At 41.1% G+C, this 22,775-nt stretch overlaps 1 protein-coding gene across 1 annotated transcript in view; it reads right to left on the bottom strand.

Annotated features, from left to right (window-relative positions):
- ANK3 (ankyrin 3) overlaps positions 1–20,967 on the bottom strand; it is a 191,129-nt gene extending 170,162 nt beyond the window's left edge. Inside the window, exon 1 of the mRNA XM_083364150.1 lies at positions 20,749–20,967. Coding sequence (XP_083220276.1) covers positions 20,749–20,862 — 114 coding nt within the window. The 5' untranslated portion in view covers positions 20,863–20,967. The remainder of the gene's footprint in view (positions 1–20,748) is intronic.
- Between the last annotated feature and the right edge of the window lie 1,808 nt (positions 20,968–22,775).

Raw genomic sequence — 22,775 nt, 5'->3', positions numbered from 1 at the left:
CCCAGTGAAGTGTCAAGTTTCTGACCTATGGGCTTTTCAAGTGACTCTGAGGCATTGTTTACCTTAAAAGTCCTTTATTAGCCTAATACACCGGCAAATGCTTGCCCGAAGGAAGCTGGAATCTGAAATCTCCGCCCCTTGCACAATATATTAAAACACAATTCTCCACCTTTCTAGTTTTCTCATTAATCATATTCTCCAATTAATTTAAAGAATCAGTTTCCCTTCCATTAGAAAACCCACCAAGTTCTTATCTTCTTTAATTTCAGATGGCCTTGAGGAACAATCCTCCTCTTCCCCCCTCCCAACCTTAAACTCAATCTCTTAAAGCAATACACAAGTTTAACATACGAAATAGCTGCTTCTTCATCTCTTGTCAAGCAATAACATTCGATATTAGCAGCATTGACAAGAAGATGCCAGAGACCAAATATCACCGACAAGGGGATTAGGTCCCTCTTGCAAAGCAGGGAAGTTGGTGAGTCAAGGAAATGTTATTTATTTATTTATAATGATGTTAATGCCATTCTTAATGGTAGAATGCTTTGAAGGCAACGGAGACAACAGAATAAATCCTAATAACAATAGTAGGGAGGGTGGGAAATCACAGGTTCTCATCTGGGACTGCAGAAAGACACATGCTAGAATATTCCTGCCCTGGAAAGAGTAGGTAAGAAGTCAAAAAGGCAGGTGTTTGTAAGGTATAGCTGATCTTTGCCGTTCATCCGAACATCCTGTTTCTTTCTTGAAATGTCCTTCATATGTCAGAAGGGAAACAAACCAGCTCAGTAGCAATTGAGCCCTCAGCTCTATTTAACAGACCACCTACTGCAGCCAGGAAGAGGAAGGCTTCTAAATAACAATGACATAAATATTCATTTATGATTGTCCTTAATATAATTACTCCTTCTCCTCGGGGTTCCAGAACAGAATTGTTGACGACTGTGTAGACAGAGGATGACTTTGCCTTTGGAGGTTATTTCAAGTGTATACAACCTAACTTTTTTTTTAAAAAAAAAGTATCCCTTTGGTTTGGATGCTCGAAAGTGGAATCTTCACCACATGGCTAGAAATGTTTCACTTACAGCTTTTCAAATTTCAAGATTGCAAAGGAAATAAAGGCCATCCTTCTGAATATATACACTTGACATTTGCTATATTTTCAGTCTACAAATAAATTCCTATATTGACTGATGCCAGGAAGACTCAGCAAGGAAAGGAGAAGCATTATCATAATGTAAACAAAGGATCCAAAGGACATTTGTCCCCTTCGCTCGCTCAAACTGCCTAATGTATCTTAACGTGCACAATGATATTAGAGCATTTCAGCCATTCTCCCATATGATGAGGCTCTTGAAGCATGAAGGGATCAGATACCTAATGTCTGTCTGAAGTCATAAAGAGTGAAGAGCAGTTTTAATTTAGATGACAGGCAGTCTTGGCATCACCATCTTCAACCTTGGCAGAAGGGTAGAGGAATCGCTTCTCCTTTGATTCCCTAGCAGGATTCTTCAGAGTGAAAATGCTAATTCAATTGCATCTCACCAAAAAAAGCAGGAGAAACAGCCCAGGCTTCATCTGCTCCTCCCAAAATAGTTCACCGCTCTATACATCTTTGGGTATCATCACTGCCATCATGTACCAAAACAGTGTGAGGGGAGATCCAGGAGTAGTGAGATGAAACCATTCCTGGTTTCCATCTAGTTGGAAAGGAGGATTAAATCTGACAATTTATAACAGAAAGGAAGAATACACCGATATGGCATCAGCAAGTGCCAGAGCTGTTTTTCCTATTTATTTTAGCATTATTATGTGGATAGCTACAATAAATTGTGGAGCAGTGGGCTAATGCCTCCTTAAGTAACACCAGCTGCCTGCAATTAGTGCAGGTTCGCATCCCACCAGGCTCAAGGTTGACTCAGCCTTCCATCCTTCCCAGGTAAGTAAAATGAGGACCCAGATTGTTGGGGGCAATTAAGCTGACTTTGTAATAAATGCCGCTTGGGGATTGAAAGCCCTAACAAGCAGGCATATACATAGAATGAAGGCTATTGCTAAGCACATTGATTTGTGCTTAGATTGTAAGCCGCCCTGAGTCTTCGGAGAAGGGCGGGATATAAATGGGATTTTTTTTAAAAAAATGTCAAGGACCAGGAAATCAGGAGATTCAGGCAATTCAAATGAGTATAAAGATTTATTGCAAGCTTAAGCTCTCTACAAGAATCTGAGTTACTAATGGTCAAGAGAAATGAGTGGGAGTTAACAAAGGCATTCAGGGTGGGCTGGACTTAGATCTCTTGTGGGCGCATAGGGATTCATGACTGATGATGCGTTTGACCCCTCCCTCAGCTCTGCCTGGTCATCTCCTACAGTAATCAGGCTAAGGGGGAAAAAAGAAGCGTGTCTTTTCAATACAAGGGGACTGTATTGAACTGAGAAGAAATATTTTTATTCTATGCCATCCAGAATCATGAGATAGATGGTTATATACATAAATATGACAGATAGATAGATAGATAGATAGATAGATAGATAGATAGATAGATAGATAGATAGATAGATAGATAGATAGATAGGCAGGCAGGCAGGCAGGCAGGCAGGCAGGCAGGCAGACAGACAGACAGACAGACAGACAGACAGACAGACAGACAGACATTTAGAGCTTAGGAATGTGCTTTTCAGAAGGGAAAAAAAGCTACAGTACTTAGAAATCTATAACTAAGGCTGAGAAAGATTTTCCCCCAAAACCCTGAGAAAGAAATGATCAGATGAACAATAAAAATACACAACGAACAAAAAGAACAGAAAATTTCCCACATGATTTTGTAAACAAGACCTAACTGAAAATGCAAGTAGGCACTGATGCAATGAAGTGACTGGGTGACCCACATTGGAAATGAGATAAGTGTGAACTAGCAGAAAGAAAATAGAGGCATCAGGTAAGAACTGAGGACCCAGAAATTTCCTGATAATAAAGAAGAAAAAATGGGTCAGACAAATAAGAACCGGTACACACCCAGGAAGTTGGATATGAAAATCCCAGCAGAGAGGGACTTCCGGGTGGCGCTTCAGCGGCGTGGACGGTCGGGATCGACTGCCAGCCTTCTGATTTTGTTAAAGCTGCGGAGCAGCCGATGATCAGCTGTTCCGCGGCTTAAAAACCCTTCCCCTCGGGCGAAGAGGGGGAGGGGAGACTCTGGGTAGGGGTAGAGCTCCCCTAGAACCCCAGAATGTTTATTCTGGGGCTTGAAGGGTGAGAGCTCCCCCGAAGCCCAGAAAATACTCCGGATCGGAGGACTTTTCTGCTTTTAAGCAGAACAAGACGCTGAATCCACTCCTGCTGCATTTGTTTGTTATCTTGAGTAATTGATGCAGGCGGAGCAGATGCAGGAGCAATATAAACAGCAAGTATAAGACTTTAACTCTGGAACTTCAACTTTTTTCCTGTTTCAACGATCGTTTTAAAAAAGAAGGGGAAGATGGTGCCTGAGTGATTCTTTGTAACAAGAATTGAAAGCGTCTGGCTGGTGTTTTGTTTTTTTTCCTCAAAGTGAAAGTGATTGTTTGGATATTGAGGAGGAATGTGCAAAGTGGATTCTCAGAACTTTAAGACTTTGTTAAACTTTGGAGTTGTTTAAAAGTGATTATAAGACTGGGATATTTAACAGCTAAACTACAACAGCAAGTGGGGCGAAAAAGTGAAAGTGCAACAAAAGTTAATTAGGTGTTAAAATGGCTTCCAAACTGCCTAGAATTCCCGTTTCTAAAAGTCCGGGGGCATCGCCTGTTCAGCAATCTGTTCACCGCCCCGAGTCCCTCGGGAGAAGGGCGGTATATAAAAACAAATAAATAAATAAATCTGGAATTTAATCTTTGATGTTACCTGCCGCAGCTGTTGCACCTGCACTGACTTTGAAAGACTTACAAGATTCTTTAAAAGATGCTTTAAAACTTCAGTCTGAAAAAATATCTGAGCAGGTGGCAGAACCTATTGAAGAAAAAAATAAGGAAATACGGGAGGATATTTTGATGGCATTTCAGGGGCTCTCAGGTTGTATTGAGAGTCTGGATGAACGTGTGGAAGAAGTGAAACAAAATAATCTGATGCTGGAGGCTAAAATGTGTGAAGTTGAGAATAAAATGGAAAAAATTGATGATGAAGTGGTAATGACACAATATAGAGACATGGAGTTTGCCCTGAGGATAAGAGGTTTAAAAGAGAATCCACAGGAAAATCTGGAGATGTTGGTGGGTGCTCTGGTGCCTATTTTGGGAATTCAACCGGAAGATATTTTTGTGGAGATAGATAAAGTATTCCATGTTAATTCTTGGATTGCTAGGCAAAGGAAACTGTCAAGAGATGTGGTTGTGTATTTTACAAAGAGAAAGATCAGAAATGAGATCATTCAAGCTTTTTACAATAATAGATTCAAAGTGGCTAATCAAGAGGTTTTGATTCTGAGAGAGATTCCCCCAAGAATTTTGAAAAAAAGGAAAGATTTTGTTTTTCTGGCAGATGAATTAAAAAAACAGCTTCAGTTCAGATGGGAGATACCAATGGGGATTGTGGTGAATTATGCTGGAGTAAGATATCGTCTTAATACAGTCCTGAAGGCACGTGATTTTTATTCTAATGTATTGAAAGCAGGTTCCCCGCCATCTTCAGAAGTTAAAGGAGGAAAAGAAGAAGTTAAAGGAGGAAAAGAAGAAGGAGAGCGACAGGCACAAGAAATACAGCAAATCTTGGAAACTGTGCAACCCCAGGTTTTATTAGAAGAATCTAAGACTCAAAGAGTGACACGGGCTGCATCTAGATGTAAGGAACAACAACAACAACAACAACAACAGAAACAGTCTTCTATAACTACAAGTCAGGAATCTACTTCTAGTGAAGCAGTGGGAGGAGCTAGGCCAAAGAGGCAGATGCTTATGGATCTGCAAGAAACGGTCCGAAAGCTTCAAGTCACAAAAGATGGCGACAAAGTTTCTAACCTGGAATGTTAAGGGATTAAATTCACCACAAAAGCGAAAGGAAGTATTTCAGTATTTGAAACAATTTAAAAATGATGTTATATGTTTGCAAGAAACACATATTCGCGCATCTGATCAAAAATATTTGATAAACATTAGTTAAAGATTGTATGGTAAAGTGGGCTTAAAATATTCAAGAACTGATCCCATTGGATATATGGGAGGTAATCTGGGCTAGAAATGTTAAATTTACCCAGGCCCAAAATTTAGGAGAAAATTTTTATAAAATGTTTTATAGATGGCATTTGGATCCTAAAAAGTTGTCTTGTATGTATCCTAATTTACAGCCCAAATGTTGGAGATGTGGCAGTTTGGATGCCACTTATTTTCATATCTGGTGGACTTGTAGAAATATAAAAGCTTTTTGGATTAAAATTTGGTGGAACATTCAAAAGATTTTTAAGAGAAAGATAAAGTTTACCCCAGAACTATTTTTATTGGGTGTTATTATAGATTGTGATACCAAAGAAACTAACTTGATGTTGAACTTGATAATAGCTGCAAGGTTATTGATAAGGCAATATTGGAAGAAGGATAGTTTGCCTACTATAGAAGAATGGACGTTTAAAGTGTCAAATTTAGCAGAAATGGCTAAGATTTCTGCTTATCTGAAGGATCATTCACAAGAAAGATACATTTCGGTCTGAAGAAGATGGATAGATTATATTCAGAATAAATATGGGACCAAAAAGTTCCATTTAGCTTATGGGTAAATTTTAGATTGTTATTATTAATAATAGTTTATTATAGCGGCATTTTTATTAGTTTTAATTATATGGTATTATTATTATTAGTATTAGTATTGTTTAATAACTTGGATATTAATTTGTTTATGTTTTTATTATTATTATGTTCACTTTTATTTTGTCTGTATTTACGTTAAAGGGGAGTTAAAGCGCATCATGAACTTGGTTATTTATATAGTTGGTTAATGTTAGTTAGATTATGATTATTATATTTGTAACCCTGTGTTCAGCTTCGGGAAATGGGGGAGGGAGAGGGGAGTTTTTTGGGTGGGTTGGTTTTGGGGATTATATTGTAATTTTTACAAAACTTTTTAATAAAAAAAAGAAAAAAAATTTGATAAACTCTAGACTGGGTACACAATTTATTGCATCTGCTCCAGAGAAGAAAAATGGAGTAGTTATCTATGTAAAGAAAGACTTAACAGCTAAGCAGATAAACAAGGAAGATATATTATAATTGAACTATTAATAGAAGGGAAGAAAATACTTTTAATTGGAGTATATGCACCTAATCAACAGCAAGGAGAATTTTACAAGCTGTTACATAATAAAATAACTCAATGGGATTATAAATCGAGTATTTTAATGGGAGATTGGAATGGAGTGTTGGATACTCAAAAAAGGTTCTTTTAAAAATACTCCAAGCCATGCTAGATTGCCAAAATCTTTTTTTGATTTGAAAGATGACTTGGAATTGCGAGATGTCTGGAGAGAACGAAATTTGGAAGAAAAGGATTTTACTTTTTTTCTGATAGACATCAATCCTTGATTTTATATTAACTACTAATGATTTTATATTAACTACTATATTAACTACTATATTAACTACTAATGATTTTTTTCTAGGATTAAGAAGATTAAGATATGCCCAAGAACTTTATCAGATCATAGTCCAGTTTGGATGGAATTGGATAAGGGCATGGGGGAAAGAAGATCATGGAGATTAAATGAAAATTTGTTTAGATATGAAGAAAATGTGGTAGAATGTAAAAAGCATATGCGAGAATTTTGTATTATGAAAATGCATAAGGATACTCCCATTGAAATGGTTTGGGATGCAAGTAAAGCTTATATGAGAGGAGTGCTAATATATTTGAATAATAAACATAGATATAGATTGGAATATAAGCGTAAAGAAATAGAGGAGGAAATAAAGTTGAAAGAGAAAGCTCTTATTTTGAACCCATCTGATAAGAGGTTGAAAGAAGTAATTAACTTGCTAAGAGGACAGTTTGATATGTTAATGGCAGATCAGGTGGCAACTAATTTACGATATGCCAAACATAATACTTTTAATAATGCTAATAAGCCGGGTAGGTGGTTAGCTTATTTATTAAGGAAAAAACAAAGATCACATAATATTGATAAGATAGAATATAAGGGTAAAGAGGTGTTTCAGCAAAATCTTATTAAAAAAGCTTTTGTTGCATTTTATTCTAAATTATATGCTAGGGATATAAAGCAAGGTTTAGATATGGATAGTTACTTACAGGATGTGAATATCCCAATACTTACACAAGAGCAACGGGAAGGGATGAATCAATTGATAACTGCTATTTTAGCAATTAAACAATTAAAAGTGGGTAAGGCACCCAGTACAGATAGTTTATCAGCTATTTATTATAAAAATTTACAATCAGAAATGGTGGAGCCTTTAAAAGAATTATTTAGAACAATTGAATCTGGAGGAGAAGTGCCTCCATCGTGGAAAACAACATTTATAACTTTGATTCCGAAGGAAGATCAAGATCTTGTTCAACTTAAAAATTATAGGCCTATATTGCTTTTAAATAATGATTATAAAATATTTGCAAAGATTTTAGCAAATAGATTAATGAAGGTTATGCAGCAAATGATTCATAGTGATCAAACAGGATTTATAAGTGGTAGACAAATGAAAAATAATGTGAGACATATTGTAAATTTATTAGAATTTTTGGAAAAAAATAATCAAGTCCCCGCAGTGCTGATCTTTTTGGATGTTTAAAAGGCCTTTGATCAATTGAATTGGCAATTTTTATTCAAAGTTTTGGAGAAAATGGAGTTTGGTGATAAGTTTTTACAACCTATTAGGGGAATATATCAAAAACAAACAGCTCAAATAATAATTAATGGTAGTTTAACAGAAGCTTGTAAAATTGAAAAAGGTACAAGGCAGGGTTGTCCACTGTCGCCATTATTGTTTGTTTTAACATTGGAAATATTGTTGATTAAGATATGTGATTCAGAGAAAATAAAGGGAATTAAAATTAAAGATCAAGATTATAGACTGAAAGCGTAATTACATTAAGTCAACCAACTCAATCGGTTACAGATTTAATGGAAATAATTTTACAATATGGACAAGTTTCTGGATTTAAGGTAAATAGGCAAAAAACTAAAATATTGGTTAAAAATATGACCAAAGAACAAAAGGAAGTTTTAGGAAAACTAACGGGATTTGAAATAGTTAAGAAGATCAAATACTTGGGGGTATATCTTTCAGCTTCAAATGCGAAATTATATAAAAATAATTATGAATTGTTATGGTCAAAAATACAAAAAGAATTAGATAGTTGGAAAAAATTACAATTGTCCTTATTGGGAAGAATTGCAGCTGTGAAAACGAATGTTTTACCTAAATTCTTATTCTTGTTTCAAATGATACCTATACTTAAAAAAGACTCAAATTTGGAGGAATGGCAAAGAGGTATTAATAAATTTATTTGGGCAGGGAAGAGACCGAGAGTTAAATTTAAGATAATGCAAGATGTACGTGAAAGAGGTGGTCTTAAAATGCCCAATTTTAAATTATACTACGAGGCTGCAGCATTATCACCAATTAGTAATTGGTTTAACTTAACACAAGGGAGATTATTGAACATTGAAGGATATGATTTGTTATATGGTTGGCATGCTTATTTATTGGATGACAAAAAAGTGGATAATGTTTTTAAGACACATATATTAAGATATGCCCTGTTGCGAGTTTGGAAAAAATATCGTTATAAGTTGAATTTTAAAATTCCAATTTGGGCAATACCTAAACATGCTATAGAAAATAGAAATGTGGGATTTAAGCATGATGTGATTACATATAAAGAAATTCTTAGATTGGAAAGAAATGTATGGCAATTAAAGCCATTTAATATTTTAAAAGAAGAAAAGATAGTACAAACTTGGTTTCAGTATGGGCAGTTACAAGCTAGATGGAAACAGGATCAGAAAATTGGTATTTCCATAGTAGATTTGGTTAAACAAATTAGAGATCAACGTCCTGCACATATAAGAAGGATATATAATGCATTGATAGAAATAGATACAGAAACGGAACTTGTTAAAGATTGTATGATAAAATGGGCCCAGAATATTCAAGAACCTAATAGCAATGGATACTTGGGAAACAATCTGGGTCAGAAATGTAAAATTTACACAGGCACAAAATTTAAGAGAGAATTTTTACAAGATGTTTTATAGATGGCATTTAGATCCTAAGAAATTGGCATGTATGTATCCAAATTATCAGCCTAAATGCTGGAGGTGTGGTTGTGATGATGCAACGTATTATCATATTTGGTGGACTTGTAAAAAAGTTAAAGCTTTTTGGATTAAAATTTGGTGGAATATGCAGAAGATATTTAAGAAAAAGATAAAGTTTTCTCCACAATGATTTTTGCTGGGTATTACTACAGTCTGTACTGCTATAGAAACTAAATTGATGTTGTATTTAATAACGGCAGCAAGACTTTTGGTAGCGCAATATTGGAAGAAGGAGGATTTGCCTACTATAGAAGAATGGACTTTAAAAGTTTCGAACCTGGCAGAAATGGCAAAAATTTCAGCATATCTGAAAGACCATTCGCGACAAAGATATATCTTGGAATGGAGAAGATGGATTGATTACATTCAGAATAAATATGGGACTAAAAAGTTTCATTTAGCATTTGAATAAGTATTAGATTTATAAGATTTATTATTATTTAGTTATTTTTAAGGAGAGTTAAAGTGTGATAGGATTTAAAGTGTTATTATAGTTAGTTAGCATATTATAGTTTAAGATTGTTAGGGTTAATACCCTGTATTACGCTCTGGGAAGTTGGGGGGGAGGGGGAGGGAGGGAAAATGTTTATAATGTATTTGTAAAACTTTTTAATTAAAAAAAAGAAAAAGAAAATCCCAGCAGAGAAAAGAGAAAAGTACTCAGCTCATTGAATTAAAAGGCTGAAAGAAGACTGAACTCAGTACGTAGTTGCTGTGGAAGATGAGGAATACAATGAAAATTATTTATAGAATAAAGCAAAGGAGGACCTTTGCTTTATTCTATAAAGCATTTTCATTGTATTCCTCATCTTGGAGGAGGAGGAGGAGGAGGAGGAGGAGGAGGAGGAGGAGGAGGAGGAGGAGACCATAAGCAAAAGAAAAGCAGAGCTGGAAAAAGACATCATAAGCACAGGAGAAGTTTTAACACAATTGGAAAACTACAGAACCCCTGCAAAACCACGGAGACATCAAGAGAGAATCAGGTAGGAGAGGAATTTGTGTTTTAAAGGCCTGCATCAATGGATCCACCGTCATCAAAAGAAATGATTAAGGAAGGAAATTGAGGAGAGAAGAAAAGAGAAAAACTCAAGCAATGGAAAAGAAACAACTGAGAGATCCAGCAGTAAACAGAAGCAAGCAACAAATAACATTGAGATTATCCATGTTTAATGATTCTAAATCAAACTTCCCAATGATTTTTGACAGTTCTGATGGCTTCTAATTCAGCTTCTTATTTCTATCTAAATTATTCTAACTGAGATTTCAATCATGGCTACCGTCTTCCCTTTTTGGACCCTTTTCTGCAAACACCCTGAGCTTTTGGGGAAAAAAATCAAGAGGACTGTTGTGCACTTAAACAGAGGACTTACTTCTGAGCAGATAAGGAATTTTGTGTAACTGTCTTACACAAAATATTCATATCTGCCAACAGACTGAGAAATTGGTTTATGTAATATGCTATAAATAATGTATTTAATTGTGCTGTCACCCAGCACATATTCCATCTCTAAGCCTAAAGCAGAGTGTTGCAACATATGGATTGAAGACCACCAGGCCTTGCTTTTAATTTGCTTGCAGTGGTGAGAAAGTGTGAGGGCTGAGATATGTGTTTTGCCCTTAAAATATCCCCAAATGCAAAAAAACCAAACAAAAAAAGAGATTTAGTTCCACCAGGCTCCATCAGGTGAAAAGCTTCTTGGCATCCTGGCCTTAAAGAGGAAGATCCATCAGAACAAACCATGAATAACCGTAGCTGAAGCCTTGGCTGCTACCATGAGAGGGATCTTCTTCTCAGCCCAAACCAAGACAAAACAGTCACACAGGAAGAGAGAGACTGAAAAGTTCATTCAGTACAAATGGCAAGCAAACCTGCCGTGAAAATCCTACCAAGGTGGTCTTCACTGTTGGTCCCCATGATTAGAACTTTTAAATAGTTTTAATTTCTGGTTACTGGTTCTGTGGCTTCATAGTTCATATATGCTGTTTCCATCATGAAACAGGCCTGTTTCATTGTTTTTGTTAGTTGCGAAGTCGTGTCCAACCCATCACGACCCTATGGACAACGTTCCTCCAGGCCTTCCTGTCCTCTACCATCTTCTGTAGTCCATTTAGGCTCACGCCTACTGCTTCAGTGACTCCATCCAGCCGCCTCGTTCTCTGTCGTCCCCTTCTTCTCTTGCCCTCAATCTTTCCCAGCATTAGGCTCTTCTCCAGTGAGTCCTTCCTTCTCATTAGGTGGCCAAAGTATTTGAGTTTCAGCTTCAGGATCTGGCCTTCTAAAGAGCAGGGTTGATCTCCTCTAGGACTGACCGGTTTGATCGCCTTGCAGTCCAAGGGACTTGAAGGAGTCTTCTCCAGCACCATAGTTCAAAGGCCTCAATTCACGTTTCATTAAATAATAATAAAAACACGCTCCAGTGGAGCTCGGTTCCTGGCAACAACAAGGACACATCTACCCCGGGTGTTTTGGCAATAAAATGGAAGAGATTTGCCATTGTGGCTCAGGCTTCATAGTTTTCAAGGACAAAGGCAATCAGAAGCTGCCAAGAGGAGTAATAGTTTCCTAAATAGTTTAGAGATCTCCTTCAGTGGTGCCTTATACTTCCAATCTCTCTGAAGAATATGAATATAAAGAATTTAAAGGCATTTTTCCTTAGGCACGGCGCAACAGTGAAAAATAAAATTATATATATATAAAATTTATATATATATATAAAGCAGTGAGCTGGGGCAATAAACATTGTTTAAAATGATATCTTGGTAGCCAAGATGTTAAGTTTAGCTCTCAAATATTGACTGAAGCTGTACCATTTCATATTGCAATCCTTTGTGGTGGGGTGGGTGGCGTCGTTAAACAATTTATATAGCCGCCCTTAGTCACTTGGTGAGATGAATAGTTATATAAATTGTTTAAATTAAGAAAACAAAATAAGATCCAAATCTGTGCAGGCAGTCCCCAAGCAAGACATAATTACAACCAATCTTACCTCTCCCAGCACAAAAACACTTCTGAATTTAATAAAGAGTCTTGGCAGCAAAATTAACCAACCCATTTGAGATTTTGTGAACAAGGGAAATTAAATCTCGCTTCCAGCATGCAGAATCTACATAAACTGGGCAACCCAGAGAAGAGGCATTAATAAAGGTTCGTCTTTAAGACCCCTTTAAAAATGAGAGATTGTTTACAAATTTATTGCCTGACTTAATACTTATTATGCATTCCACACAAAGAGCCCTGGGTGCTGAGTGATGGCAGAAGTTGTTCTCAGTATTAGAAAAGATTTTTCTAAGGAAATCTTTTGGACCCACCCACCCCTGCCCTCTTGGCTACTGCTGACCATTTATACAGCTCTTTCCACAAAGTCTTTAGTCTTTACCAGGCTTACAGCTCTTCCCGTTTAATAGATCCCTCTGAGATAAACACAAGCTTTTCCCACCCCCATCAGAACATCACCTCTGCAGTTGAAAAAGCACAGAGATGCACCCAAAGGCCAAAACGTTTTTAAGCTCGCACCTATGGAGGCCAAAAAGGTCCAGAACATGGAAGAAAAAGGCTCATCTCCACAAAGCAAAATGGGGTAGCTATTCCCAGCAGCCAGGACTTTGGGTAGTAGGATCATGGAGAGAAGGACCCCATTGTTTTTCTCTGCTTAAAACGTTCATACACTTTCCCATGAAATATTTCAAGGTGGTTTGCAACAAAATTCAAAGTGATCAAAGAGGAATTCAGAACAGCTGGCATCAAAGCCATGTGTAAATATTTTACATAAGATGCAAGATAAACTGAACAAGGATCAGCAATAAATCAGAGTATTAAAACAGCAGGAATATCACGGGGGGAGCACATCGTTTAATGTTGTAATAAGCCCCCTGAGAAGATGAACATGTCTCTGCCTACAACAGAAAGACACTAAGGATGGGGACCATGTCCCACTGTGGGGAACCACATCCATCAGGGGGGGGCACCTGTGAAATGCCTTGCATCTTCTGAGTAGCCACTCGTTGAGTCTCAGCCTAGGGGAGCCTCCAGAGAAGCCTCAAAGATAAAGAGTGAAGAACGTGACCACAATGTGCTATCACCCTTGCCACAAGAGTTCGTCTTCACTAACATATCCAAACTGTATTCAAGAATAGCCCCAGGGGTAATGCATTATAGTAATCTAAACAAGGGGTGTCCATGTTATGATTATCAGAGTGAAGCTGCCTCCATCCAAGTACAGACATATCTGGTACTCCAAGCACAGCCAATAAAGGGTCCTTGATGACACAGACCCCACTTGTGCCCCAATGTTTAAGACAGACCTAGAAGCATCCTAAACCTACCTGTTGTAGTACATACATTGATACAGCCTCCCAATTGCCAGTCCTCACAGGACAGCCAACAACAACAGTAGCCAAGACTCCTGAGCTGACTTGTGGAGTGGGAGTGGATGCATGGGACTGTAGCCATTCTCTTTCTTTCTTTCTTAAGTTCAGAGGTTTCCACAGAGAGAGCAACTCAAGCTATAGAGCCATTTTGCCCTCAGAATGTCTACTCAACACACATTGTGGTGAGCTACCAAGAGAGTAGGCCAAAAGGCCCTGAAACCCTCAGCAAAGTCTGCTGGGTAACATGGAGAGGATACAAGATAGGAACAGCTTTACTTCCAGGAACGGCCCAGAATTTCAGAATTCAGTCAGACTTAAAACATCTTTTCCTCCAGTTATGTTCTAGCTGTCTTCCACGTATAAGCCAGAAACTGTCCTAGACAGTTCCACTGAAACAATCAGAAGTTTCTATTCGTTTCAAAAGAACTAATGCAAGTTATTTGCTTAGTAACATTGTGGGCTGTCCCCTGACACCACTGGATGACATCACCAGGGCTCGTTGCCTTGGAAGAGTGAGGAAGATTCTCAGGGATGACTCACACCCTGGACGGTATCTCTTTACTCCCCTACTATCGGGTAGGAGATATAGTAGTATAGCCAGCCGTACCAACAGGCTGAAGAATAGCTTTTATCCATGGGCTGTTAGGCTTTTGAACGGGACATAATCTCTGTGAACTTATGCAGAATTGACTTGGGAGGCCGGTGTGGTGTGGTAGGATGGAGGGTTTGTTGTCACTGTGTGTTGGGGGGAGAGAGCACGGGGGGGGGGAGGCTCAGTTAATCTCAATGTACACATGTTGTACTTTGACAATAAAGGTTTATTTATTTATTTATTTATTTATTTAGTAGATTGCACTCAACATTCAACTCTTCCTTTCTTTCAGATTTATTACTCCTGGAAATCTCTCTGTGCATCAGATGCTGCATTTTCACCCCCTTCCTTTTCTCTCCACACCATGGATCACTAACCATATTCAAACCATTCTCTTCATCCCTTCCATTAAAAAAAGTATTACATTCTGTTCAACTGAAGAAACTGCATTCTTACATCTGTATTAATTACCCCTCTGTCCAAAAAATGAAAACTAATTCAAAACTGAAGACGACACATACCAGTATAAGTAAGTCATGTGAAACAAACCAGGTGCAGATTTTTCTTCTAGGTGCTAAATTGTATTGGCCATTCCATAATAATAATAATAATAATAATAATAATAATAATAATAATAATAATAATAATAATAATAATAATAATAATAATAATAATAATAATAATAATTTAATTTTTATCTTTACAGGCTCCATGTCCAATACCCGGGTTCCTGATGATTTGATAAAGATCAAATACTGGCAATGTAACCAAGAAAGACCTAAGTAGTCTTGACACTTGGGATTAGTTTAACGTTAACAATCCAGGGCATTTCAACTCCAAAGGTGGTAACAATAAAATCGTGTCTGAATTAATTAATCCACATTCCAACTTCTAAACTGTATCTCAACAATTGAAACTAATTGATTTTTTAAAATTCTTTTGAGATGACTTGATATATAAGGGGAAAAAATGACTTGTTGCATTTACTTCCTTTTAAGATTTAGAGGAATAAAATTAATTCCACATTGCAGTGGGTTTTCCTTGTTATTTCAAAGGTTACGCAAATAATTAGTGTAAACTCATCAGTTCCTCCAACTTCTTATAGAAAATGAGTTACATGCTTAAGAATCACAACGGGGCCTGCTGACAAATTTGCAACTTTGGGACTAGTAACAGCATCAAGGCCGAGCAATCCAAACAGGAAATGTTTATTTCAGCTGCCAAGATACACTCTCAAATCAAATGCAGATTTTTAGTTCAACACAAGTTTTTTTTTTTTAAACTGTTTAAGAAGTCAATTGGCCAAAATATTCTACAGGGCCCTGTTTGTACTGAAAATAGATTTGCTGGCTATTTTTAAAATCAGCTTATTTCATAATACGAGCTATTCATAGGTAAATTAGATAAAAATAATCACTCCAGCATTTTTCAAAGTCTCATGTGGAAATTAAATGCAAAATTACAAACTGATCCTCCAAAGATCAGGGATCCAACAATTGCCAGGATTTTATTGAAGTGAGAAAATAGTAGAGAAGGAAGTAAATCCTGAAAATTCCTTATTCCAATCAACGACTGAAATGAAAATAAATTCCTAATTACAGTCCCCAAAGTGAGGAAAACATTTCCAAAAGATGGTTGTAATGAAGACAGTAAACCTCTCCAAGGATACAGCTACTAGATGAAGATCCTTAATGGAACATAAATTCAAATGAAAATAAGGAAGATGCTGTAAACCTTGAAGCAAAATGCATGTTAATGAAATAAAGAACATAAAAAGGTATATACCATATCCATGTAAGTGAGCCAAATATACAAGTAAAGTACAGAACCATTCTAGGCCAAACAAGCAAGTTGAGAACAAAAAAAGAGAGGGGAAAATGTACTTTTCTATGTTCATTATTCAAACTTGTTGCAAAATTTTTCGTGACATTCCCCCAAGATCTAATCAGCAAACAACAGCAGACTGAACAAACCTCCAAAGAAAGCAAAGGAGAAGGGGCAGTTATTAGCTTGCAATAGTTTTCTTGTTGCTCCAACAGCTAATGTCAAATCTATCCTCCAAGAACAAAACCCAGACTTTTTTGTTGTCCAAATGCTGGATTGGCCATCAGGCCCAGCCCTCAGAAAGGCCGGGGATAAAGAACTCACAGTATCCCTGCATCTCTCTGCATCCTCAGGCTCCTTTGGAGTAAGTGGGGGTCATGAACTTTGAAGAGCTAGGAGAGAATGGTGGAATGAAAAGTGGGCCTTCAACCTTGCAGGAGATAAATGGATCTGTTCCATTCTTTAAAAGCTTACAATTTGGCCCAGAAAGCCTCCTGTTTCCTCTTCCTTTTTGAGTGCAGTTTTCCCACATGCTGTGCATACTTTGGCGTGGCCTTCCCTTAGCAAATGTTTCTGCTCCTGATGTAGGCTGAAAATAGATTATTTCAAGGGGTGTTTTAAGAATTGCATTTCTATTAGGGACACGCAGAACTGGGCAGTCAGTTCCTTTGCTCTCTCAACCAACCAATGGGGTTTCTGCATAGGCTGACTGCTATGTCTGCCACGGCCGAGTTGGCCACAGTGAGTTGGTTGTGGCAAGTTGTCCCATTCCGGACTGCTCTGGTCTCAGGCAAAGTAGCAAGGGCCCATATGAATACAGAGAGGAGAAGTCCATCACCAAAATAGGCAGTGCTGCATGGCATGCCCTTAATTTAAGATCCGGCTCGTAGAATGCACCTCTTGCTTGGCCATCAGTGCTCCAACTGCAGAGAACTTTGTTTTTTTTTTGGGGGGGGGGGTCAAGTAAAAAAGGAAGAGAGGTCCAGAAGCCACAAACCCTCCTGTATGCCACAGATTTCCCACCAGGAATTCTGCCTGCCATTCCCCTCTCGGCTGAAAGTACAAACTTATGCCAACTTTCTGCTCAAAGCATTTGTCATTATGTCATTGCCACCATGAGTCTCTGAACAAGACCCCAGAACCATTGGAAATTATCTCTCGTGGGTGCTGTTTCCCCTGCTCCTGTGTCTCCTGCAGAGCTAGTGCCCTAGAAGGGGAAAGGTCCTTGATGCTCTCTGAGCTTGGTGGTTTTCTTGCAGACATTTTATTACCCAAACTAGGTAACATCATCAGCACTGATCCTAGTTGGGTCACGAACCATCTGCAAGAGAACCACTAAGCTTGGAGAGTACGCAGGACCCTTCGTTTCAACCCTGAACTACAAATATTCTCCTTGATCGATTGAAGTCAGCTTTGCTGGTCCAGGCAACCTCATGACCAGATGTCTGAAATCCAGCTGTTCTACTTGGGAGTCTAGTTCTCCTGCTCCTGTGATCTGCCTTCCTATGGACAGAAACCCTGCCATCTCCACATTTCTCCCCACAAAGTGGCCATGGGAACTCAGACGGTGACATCTCCAATGGCTGTCCTGATTGTCCCTGCTCAGGCTTCTGAGCTGCTCAAGCTGGTCCAAGCATCACAAAATTTGCCAAAGCTTGAGCCCCCCCTCCCCCTTGAGCCTCTTTTTCAGTAACCAAGTTCAGAAATAAAGATCCCCTGTGATAGACACACACAAACACACACATTTTCATTGCCATGTGATGGTTCCAAGCTATTCATATCCCCCCAGCCTGATCCACACCCTCAATAACTAAATGGCTGCGAATTATCTTAGTTCGTTAAATTGCAGATATGAATCATCTTTCTTGAACAGCACACCCAAAATCACAACCCCGATGAAACAAACATCACATCTACACGGGTATCTCAGACTCTTTCCCTTCCATAAGTCCTGGAAGATCCTTATTTTCATTGATCAAATGCTGGAGTGAGTATTTCTGGACTTAATCAGTGGCTCAGCTGGACAGGAACTCATGTTTAGGCCGCGAGAGCTAGCTTGTAGAGTATTATGTAACATGATACTGAATCATCAGAGAAACAGTTCCCTTAGTCAAGGGGTAGGCAACCTCGGCTCTTTTATGACTCATGGACTTCAACTCCCAGAATTCCTGAGTCAGCCATGCTGACTCTGGGAGTTGAAGTCCATGAGTCATAAAAGAGCCGAGGTTGCCTACCCCTGCCTTAGTCAAAGAGCAAACTATTCTTTCCTTTGTATGCAAGAACTGGGCAAGCGAGCTCAGAAAACCTCCCTTTAACTCCAGTTAATCCCCTCTGATTTTAACTTTTAATAGAACAGGATCTGAAAGCCATCAACGTGGCTGGATGGTAAAACGTAAGGAATGCAGAACTGCTTCCTGTAACTCAAGGTGGGTATATCTCCTGGTTGGGTGGGGGGCTGCTTTGAAAAGGCTGTGGAAGTTCCTCAGTTCTGGAAATTGAGAGGACCACTCTCTGTTGTGTCAGACACCCAGGAATCCAGTTCTTGCCAATAGGAGAATGCAACTTCCAAGGAGTATTTCTAACATTGTCCAGCATTAGCACAGAGCCAGAACAAAGCTCCTGAAAAGGAAACCCATTTTTTTAATTAGTTACCTAATTTACAAAGAGGGAAACCTGTCTTCTGTGCTGCGCCAAGGAATGTCAAAAGCTCCCCAGTACAGGTGATGTGCAGCCTGCCCCAGCCTGCAAATGCAGCAGAGTTAAGCCCCATTTTTCCCAGTAAGACCCAAGTTCTTTTAAATGGTCCCATAGTATTTTGAGCTCAAGTCACCCTGCGGCAGGGCAGGGGGGAAATAAATATTGCCCGATGGTTGGGATCAAAGTGTCTCCCGTTAAGACACATATTGAAAGAAGGAAATGGGTGACATTTATGATGACTGGGTATTTCTGTCCAGGTGCCCCCAGTCGTTGCTAGGTGATTCCCTTCCGAGGTATCAGGATCTCTGAACAGTTAACATATTTCTGTCAGCAAAGCAGTGGAGCTCATCTCTGAACCAAGAGCAGACACTACCTGGCCTTCTCTATCCTCTGTCTCCATGCTTCTCTATCCCCCCAAGAAGGCAGCAGGATCAGACCCAAAGCCACCCTGCTCCTGCTAAGGTGTGGCTTACGCCCACTGAATGAAGTGTCTAGATAGTTCCCACTGTAATGCATGTGGCAGTGCAGGTCTCCGCAACACCAAACATCGCCAACCTTTTCAGAGTCCTCCCATGGCTTGGAAGAAGGACTCTTTGCTAGAAACATGCCCCAGCTCCACTTTTCATCCCTCAGCAACCAGAGGCTGGGGAGCAAAGCGAAAGAGCTTGAAAACCCACCATTCTAAAGCTGTAATTTACTCCCACCAGTTCCACCCTTGCAGAAAAAGCACAGAAGCCCTTGGAAAAGACAGCGCGTGCCTGTCCCTTTAAGAGGATGGGATCTTCAGGGCTTCCATGCGGCAGTCTGCGCCGCCGACTGCAACCCCTCTGTAGCCAGTCCCACTAATGGTCTCCCTGCACGAGAAGCTTTGTGGTGCTTTCACATGATGCTCAGCCCTGCACTTTGCAAAGCAACGGGTGGGAGAAAGGCGGTCAAGGAATGAGAAGCTGCTAGTGGAGCCGAAGCCCCCCCCCCCCCCCCGAGAAAATTTGACAGCCATCATGTCTTCTAAGGCAAGAGAGGCTTCGATGCTCAGAGACCATTAGGGGACGCACTCCTTGAGGAACCTCAACAAAGGCATAGTGGAAGGCAGCAGAAGCTCATTCCTGTCTTCCAGCTACAATCACTGGAGCATTTTAAGAAAATTCACAGCCATTTCATGATGGAGAAATGGAGCCTTGGGCCTCTTCCATGAAGCCTCTCAAAGGGCCAGCTGAAACAAAGCCTCTTCGTGAAGGAGGGGGGCATCCAAGGGGCTGGTGGAGGAAGGGAGGGGAGGGCCCTTGCCTTCCAGGTGCCACAGCATCCCAGGAAGGGAAGGGGCCACTCAGCATCCCTTCCCCCATGGAGCTCAGCAAACCCCCTCTCCGCTATTTAGCATGAGGGCAAGCTGACAAAAGAAAGTTGGTCAACGCAATCGAGTTAGACGGCATCTCCTCCCAAAGGAAGACACCACCCCACCCCCGCCCCAGGTCAGAGACAAACCGGACAACCTTTCGTTGTGGTTCTCCACAAATCTCAGCATAAAGCAAGCCCTAACTTTGCAAGCCGTGAAATCCCCATCAACCTTTCTCCCCTCTTCTTTGCCATGATCTATGCAGAGGTGATTTATGATTTATCTAACCCGTAACCACCACCCCTCCCCCCATCCCTGCTCTGCTTTGACCTGGGCTTCAAAGCAGGTCGCCCTTCAATCTGCTGGAGCAAATGCACAGGACACCCAGACCTGTCACAGCACCCCAGCCTAACTTCAAAGCAGCCCATTTGCCTTTCAAAGCCTCTCTCCCCTGGCCCAGAGTTAGGGCTCAGGGGGACGTTTGGCAGCCTTCTTCCTCCTCGTCTTCCTCCTCCTCCTCCTCCATCACAAGTTCCCTGCATCAAAGCTCTCTTGACATTTCACGCTGCGGCGGGAGCAAAGTAAAACAAAAGCCTGCCTCCGCGGGAAGACGTGGCCAAGCCAAACCGAGGTACCTTTTTCTTCCGATCCTTGGACCTCTTCCTGTGCTTCTTCTTTTTCTCGTTCTCCTCTTCGGGGTTCAGTTCTAAATCTCGGTTCTTCTTGAGCTGGGAGGCGGCGTGAGCCATCCCGCACGAAGGACCCCCTTCCGGAGCGATCCTCCCACGGAAGAGCCGTGAAAACCCGCAGGCCGCTCCGCCGAGCCCAGGGACAAGTGCGCCGGCCGGAGGCAGGGAGGCATCCACCGACCCTCCCCAACTCAGCCTCGGAGAGCGCCGCCCGCACCTGAATCTGGAGAAAAGGGGGCGGCAGCCATGCTGTAAAGCCGGGAACCCCGGGAGGAAGACGGCGGGGACGGGCAGAGCAGGGTTAAGGAGGATGGGGACCTGGCCACCGGCTGGAAAGGCTTAAGTGATGCCTCCGAAGCGGCTATGCTGCTGCAGCCCATGGCTCTGCCCGGAGGGTCGCAGAGCAGACCCCCCCCCGCTCTCTCTCTCTCTCTCTCTCCCGCCCGGCTGCTCCTCCGTAATCCTCAGGTCCGCTCCCGAAATCCGCCCCTCAAAGCATCCCGACGACGCTGCTCGGCTTTCCCCTCGCCCAGGTTTTGCGGGCTGAGCGCCTTAACCCAGAAGGAAATGGAGCAGCTCCTACTTTAGATCAAACTGCTGGCCGTGGCAAGAAGTCAAGAAAGAAGGGTTGGCGGGGTGGGGGTGGGGTGGGGGGGCGAGGCGAGGGAGGGAGGGAGGGAGGGAGGAGGTGGGCGAGAAAGATTTACCATGGAGACCCCTAACTGCTGCCTGGCGGAAGAAACAATGCCTGCATTGCCGGATCAACAGTGCGTCCTTTATGCTGACTCTTCCCGGCTTGCTGCAGAGGCACCACAGCAAACATTGTTGTCGGGTCCCTGTTTCCAGCACATGCTGGTTACAACACAGCTCTGGAGGAGGCTGGAGATGCCATCATGCGGGCATCAAAGAAGCAGCCCATGCTTGGGAAATGGCCTGGCCATGTTCTCTTCTAGGATCAAAAGGCGGGGGGTGGGTGGGTGAGTGGGCTCCCCTTCATTTCTCCACCCAGGGTGCAGAGCGGTGGGGTTTTTTTAATGTTCACCTTGCTATTTTTTGCTCCCCGAGTCCTCAGCGACTGCAGCTTTTGAATATTCATGAGGGGAGGTAAACCAAGATTGGTATGGAAGGCCTGCAGGGGCATTTTTTACACACACACACACACACACACACACACACACACGGGGGGGGGAGGGCTTGAGCACACTTCCCTCCAAGTGCACACATCCCTTCCCAGAGCTCCCCCCTCTATGCCTGTTTGCCTAGGAGGCAGGCAGAGAGTGTCTCAGGAGAAGTGAAAGAGGACTTTCTGTGTCAAATGGAGGGGACTGCTTCCCATCAGATCTGGTGGAAGAGTTGGGTCTCCCTGTAACTGTGCTGAAATCTCAGCTCTGGAACAAGAGGCACTGCGATTTCCTCTGGGCCCATTAATGTCATTCCATCTGTGTGTTTGTGTGTGTGTGTGTGTGTGTGTGTGTGTGTGTGTGTGTGTGTGAGATTGCCCCACCCCTTCCTCATCAAGGTAGATGTCCCTCTTCCAAAGTTCTGTTTCAATCAGCTGAAGGAGATCTGACCCACTTCTTAGCCCCCACTTCTTAGCCTCCCTTCCCAGCGCAATGCAGGTACTTTGCCTACCTTCTCCTGGGTGCTGAGGGATGGTGGTGGTGAAAGACCGTGTGTGTGTGTGTGTGTGTGTGTGTGTGTGTGTGTGTGTGTCTGTCTGTCTGTCTGTCTGTCTGTCTGTGTCTCTGTGTGTCTCTGTGTGTGTTGTGTGTGTGCCTGTGTGTGTGTCTGTGTGTGTGTTGTGTGTGTGTCTGTATGTGTGTTGTGTGTGTGTCTGTGTGTGTGTCTCTGTGTGTGTGTGTGTGAGAGAGAGAGAGAGAGAGAGAGAGAGAGAGAGATCTTGGGTTACAGGATCCCCTGGATTCCAGTCAGCCTTTCCAGTGACCTTCAGAAACCCCAAGAATTACACAATA

This window comes from Vipera ursinii (assembly GCF_947247035.1).
Source record: "Vipera ursinii genome assembly, chromosome: 5".
Lineage (NCBI taxonomy): Eukaryota > Metazoa > Chordata > Lepidosauria > Squamata > Viperidae > Vipera > Vipera ursinii.
The sequence above is the reverse complement of the archived record's forward strand: the minus strand, read 5'-3'. Positions and strand labels throughout refer to the sequence as shown.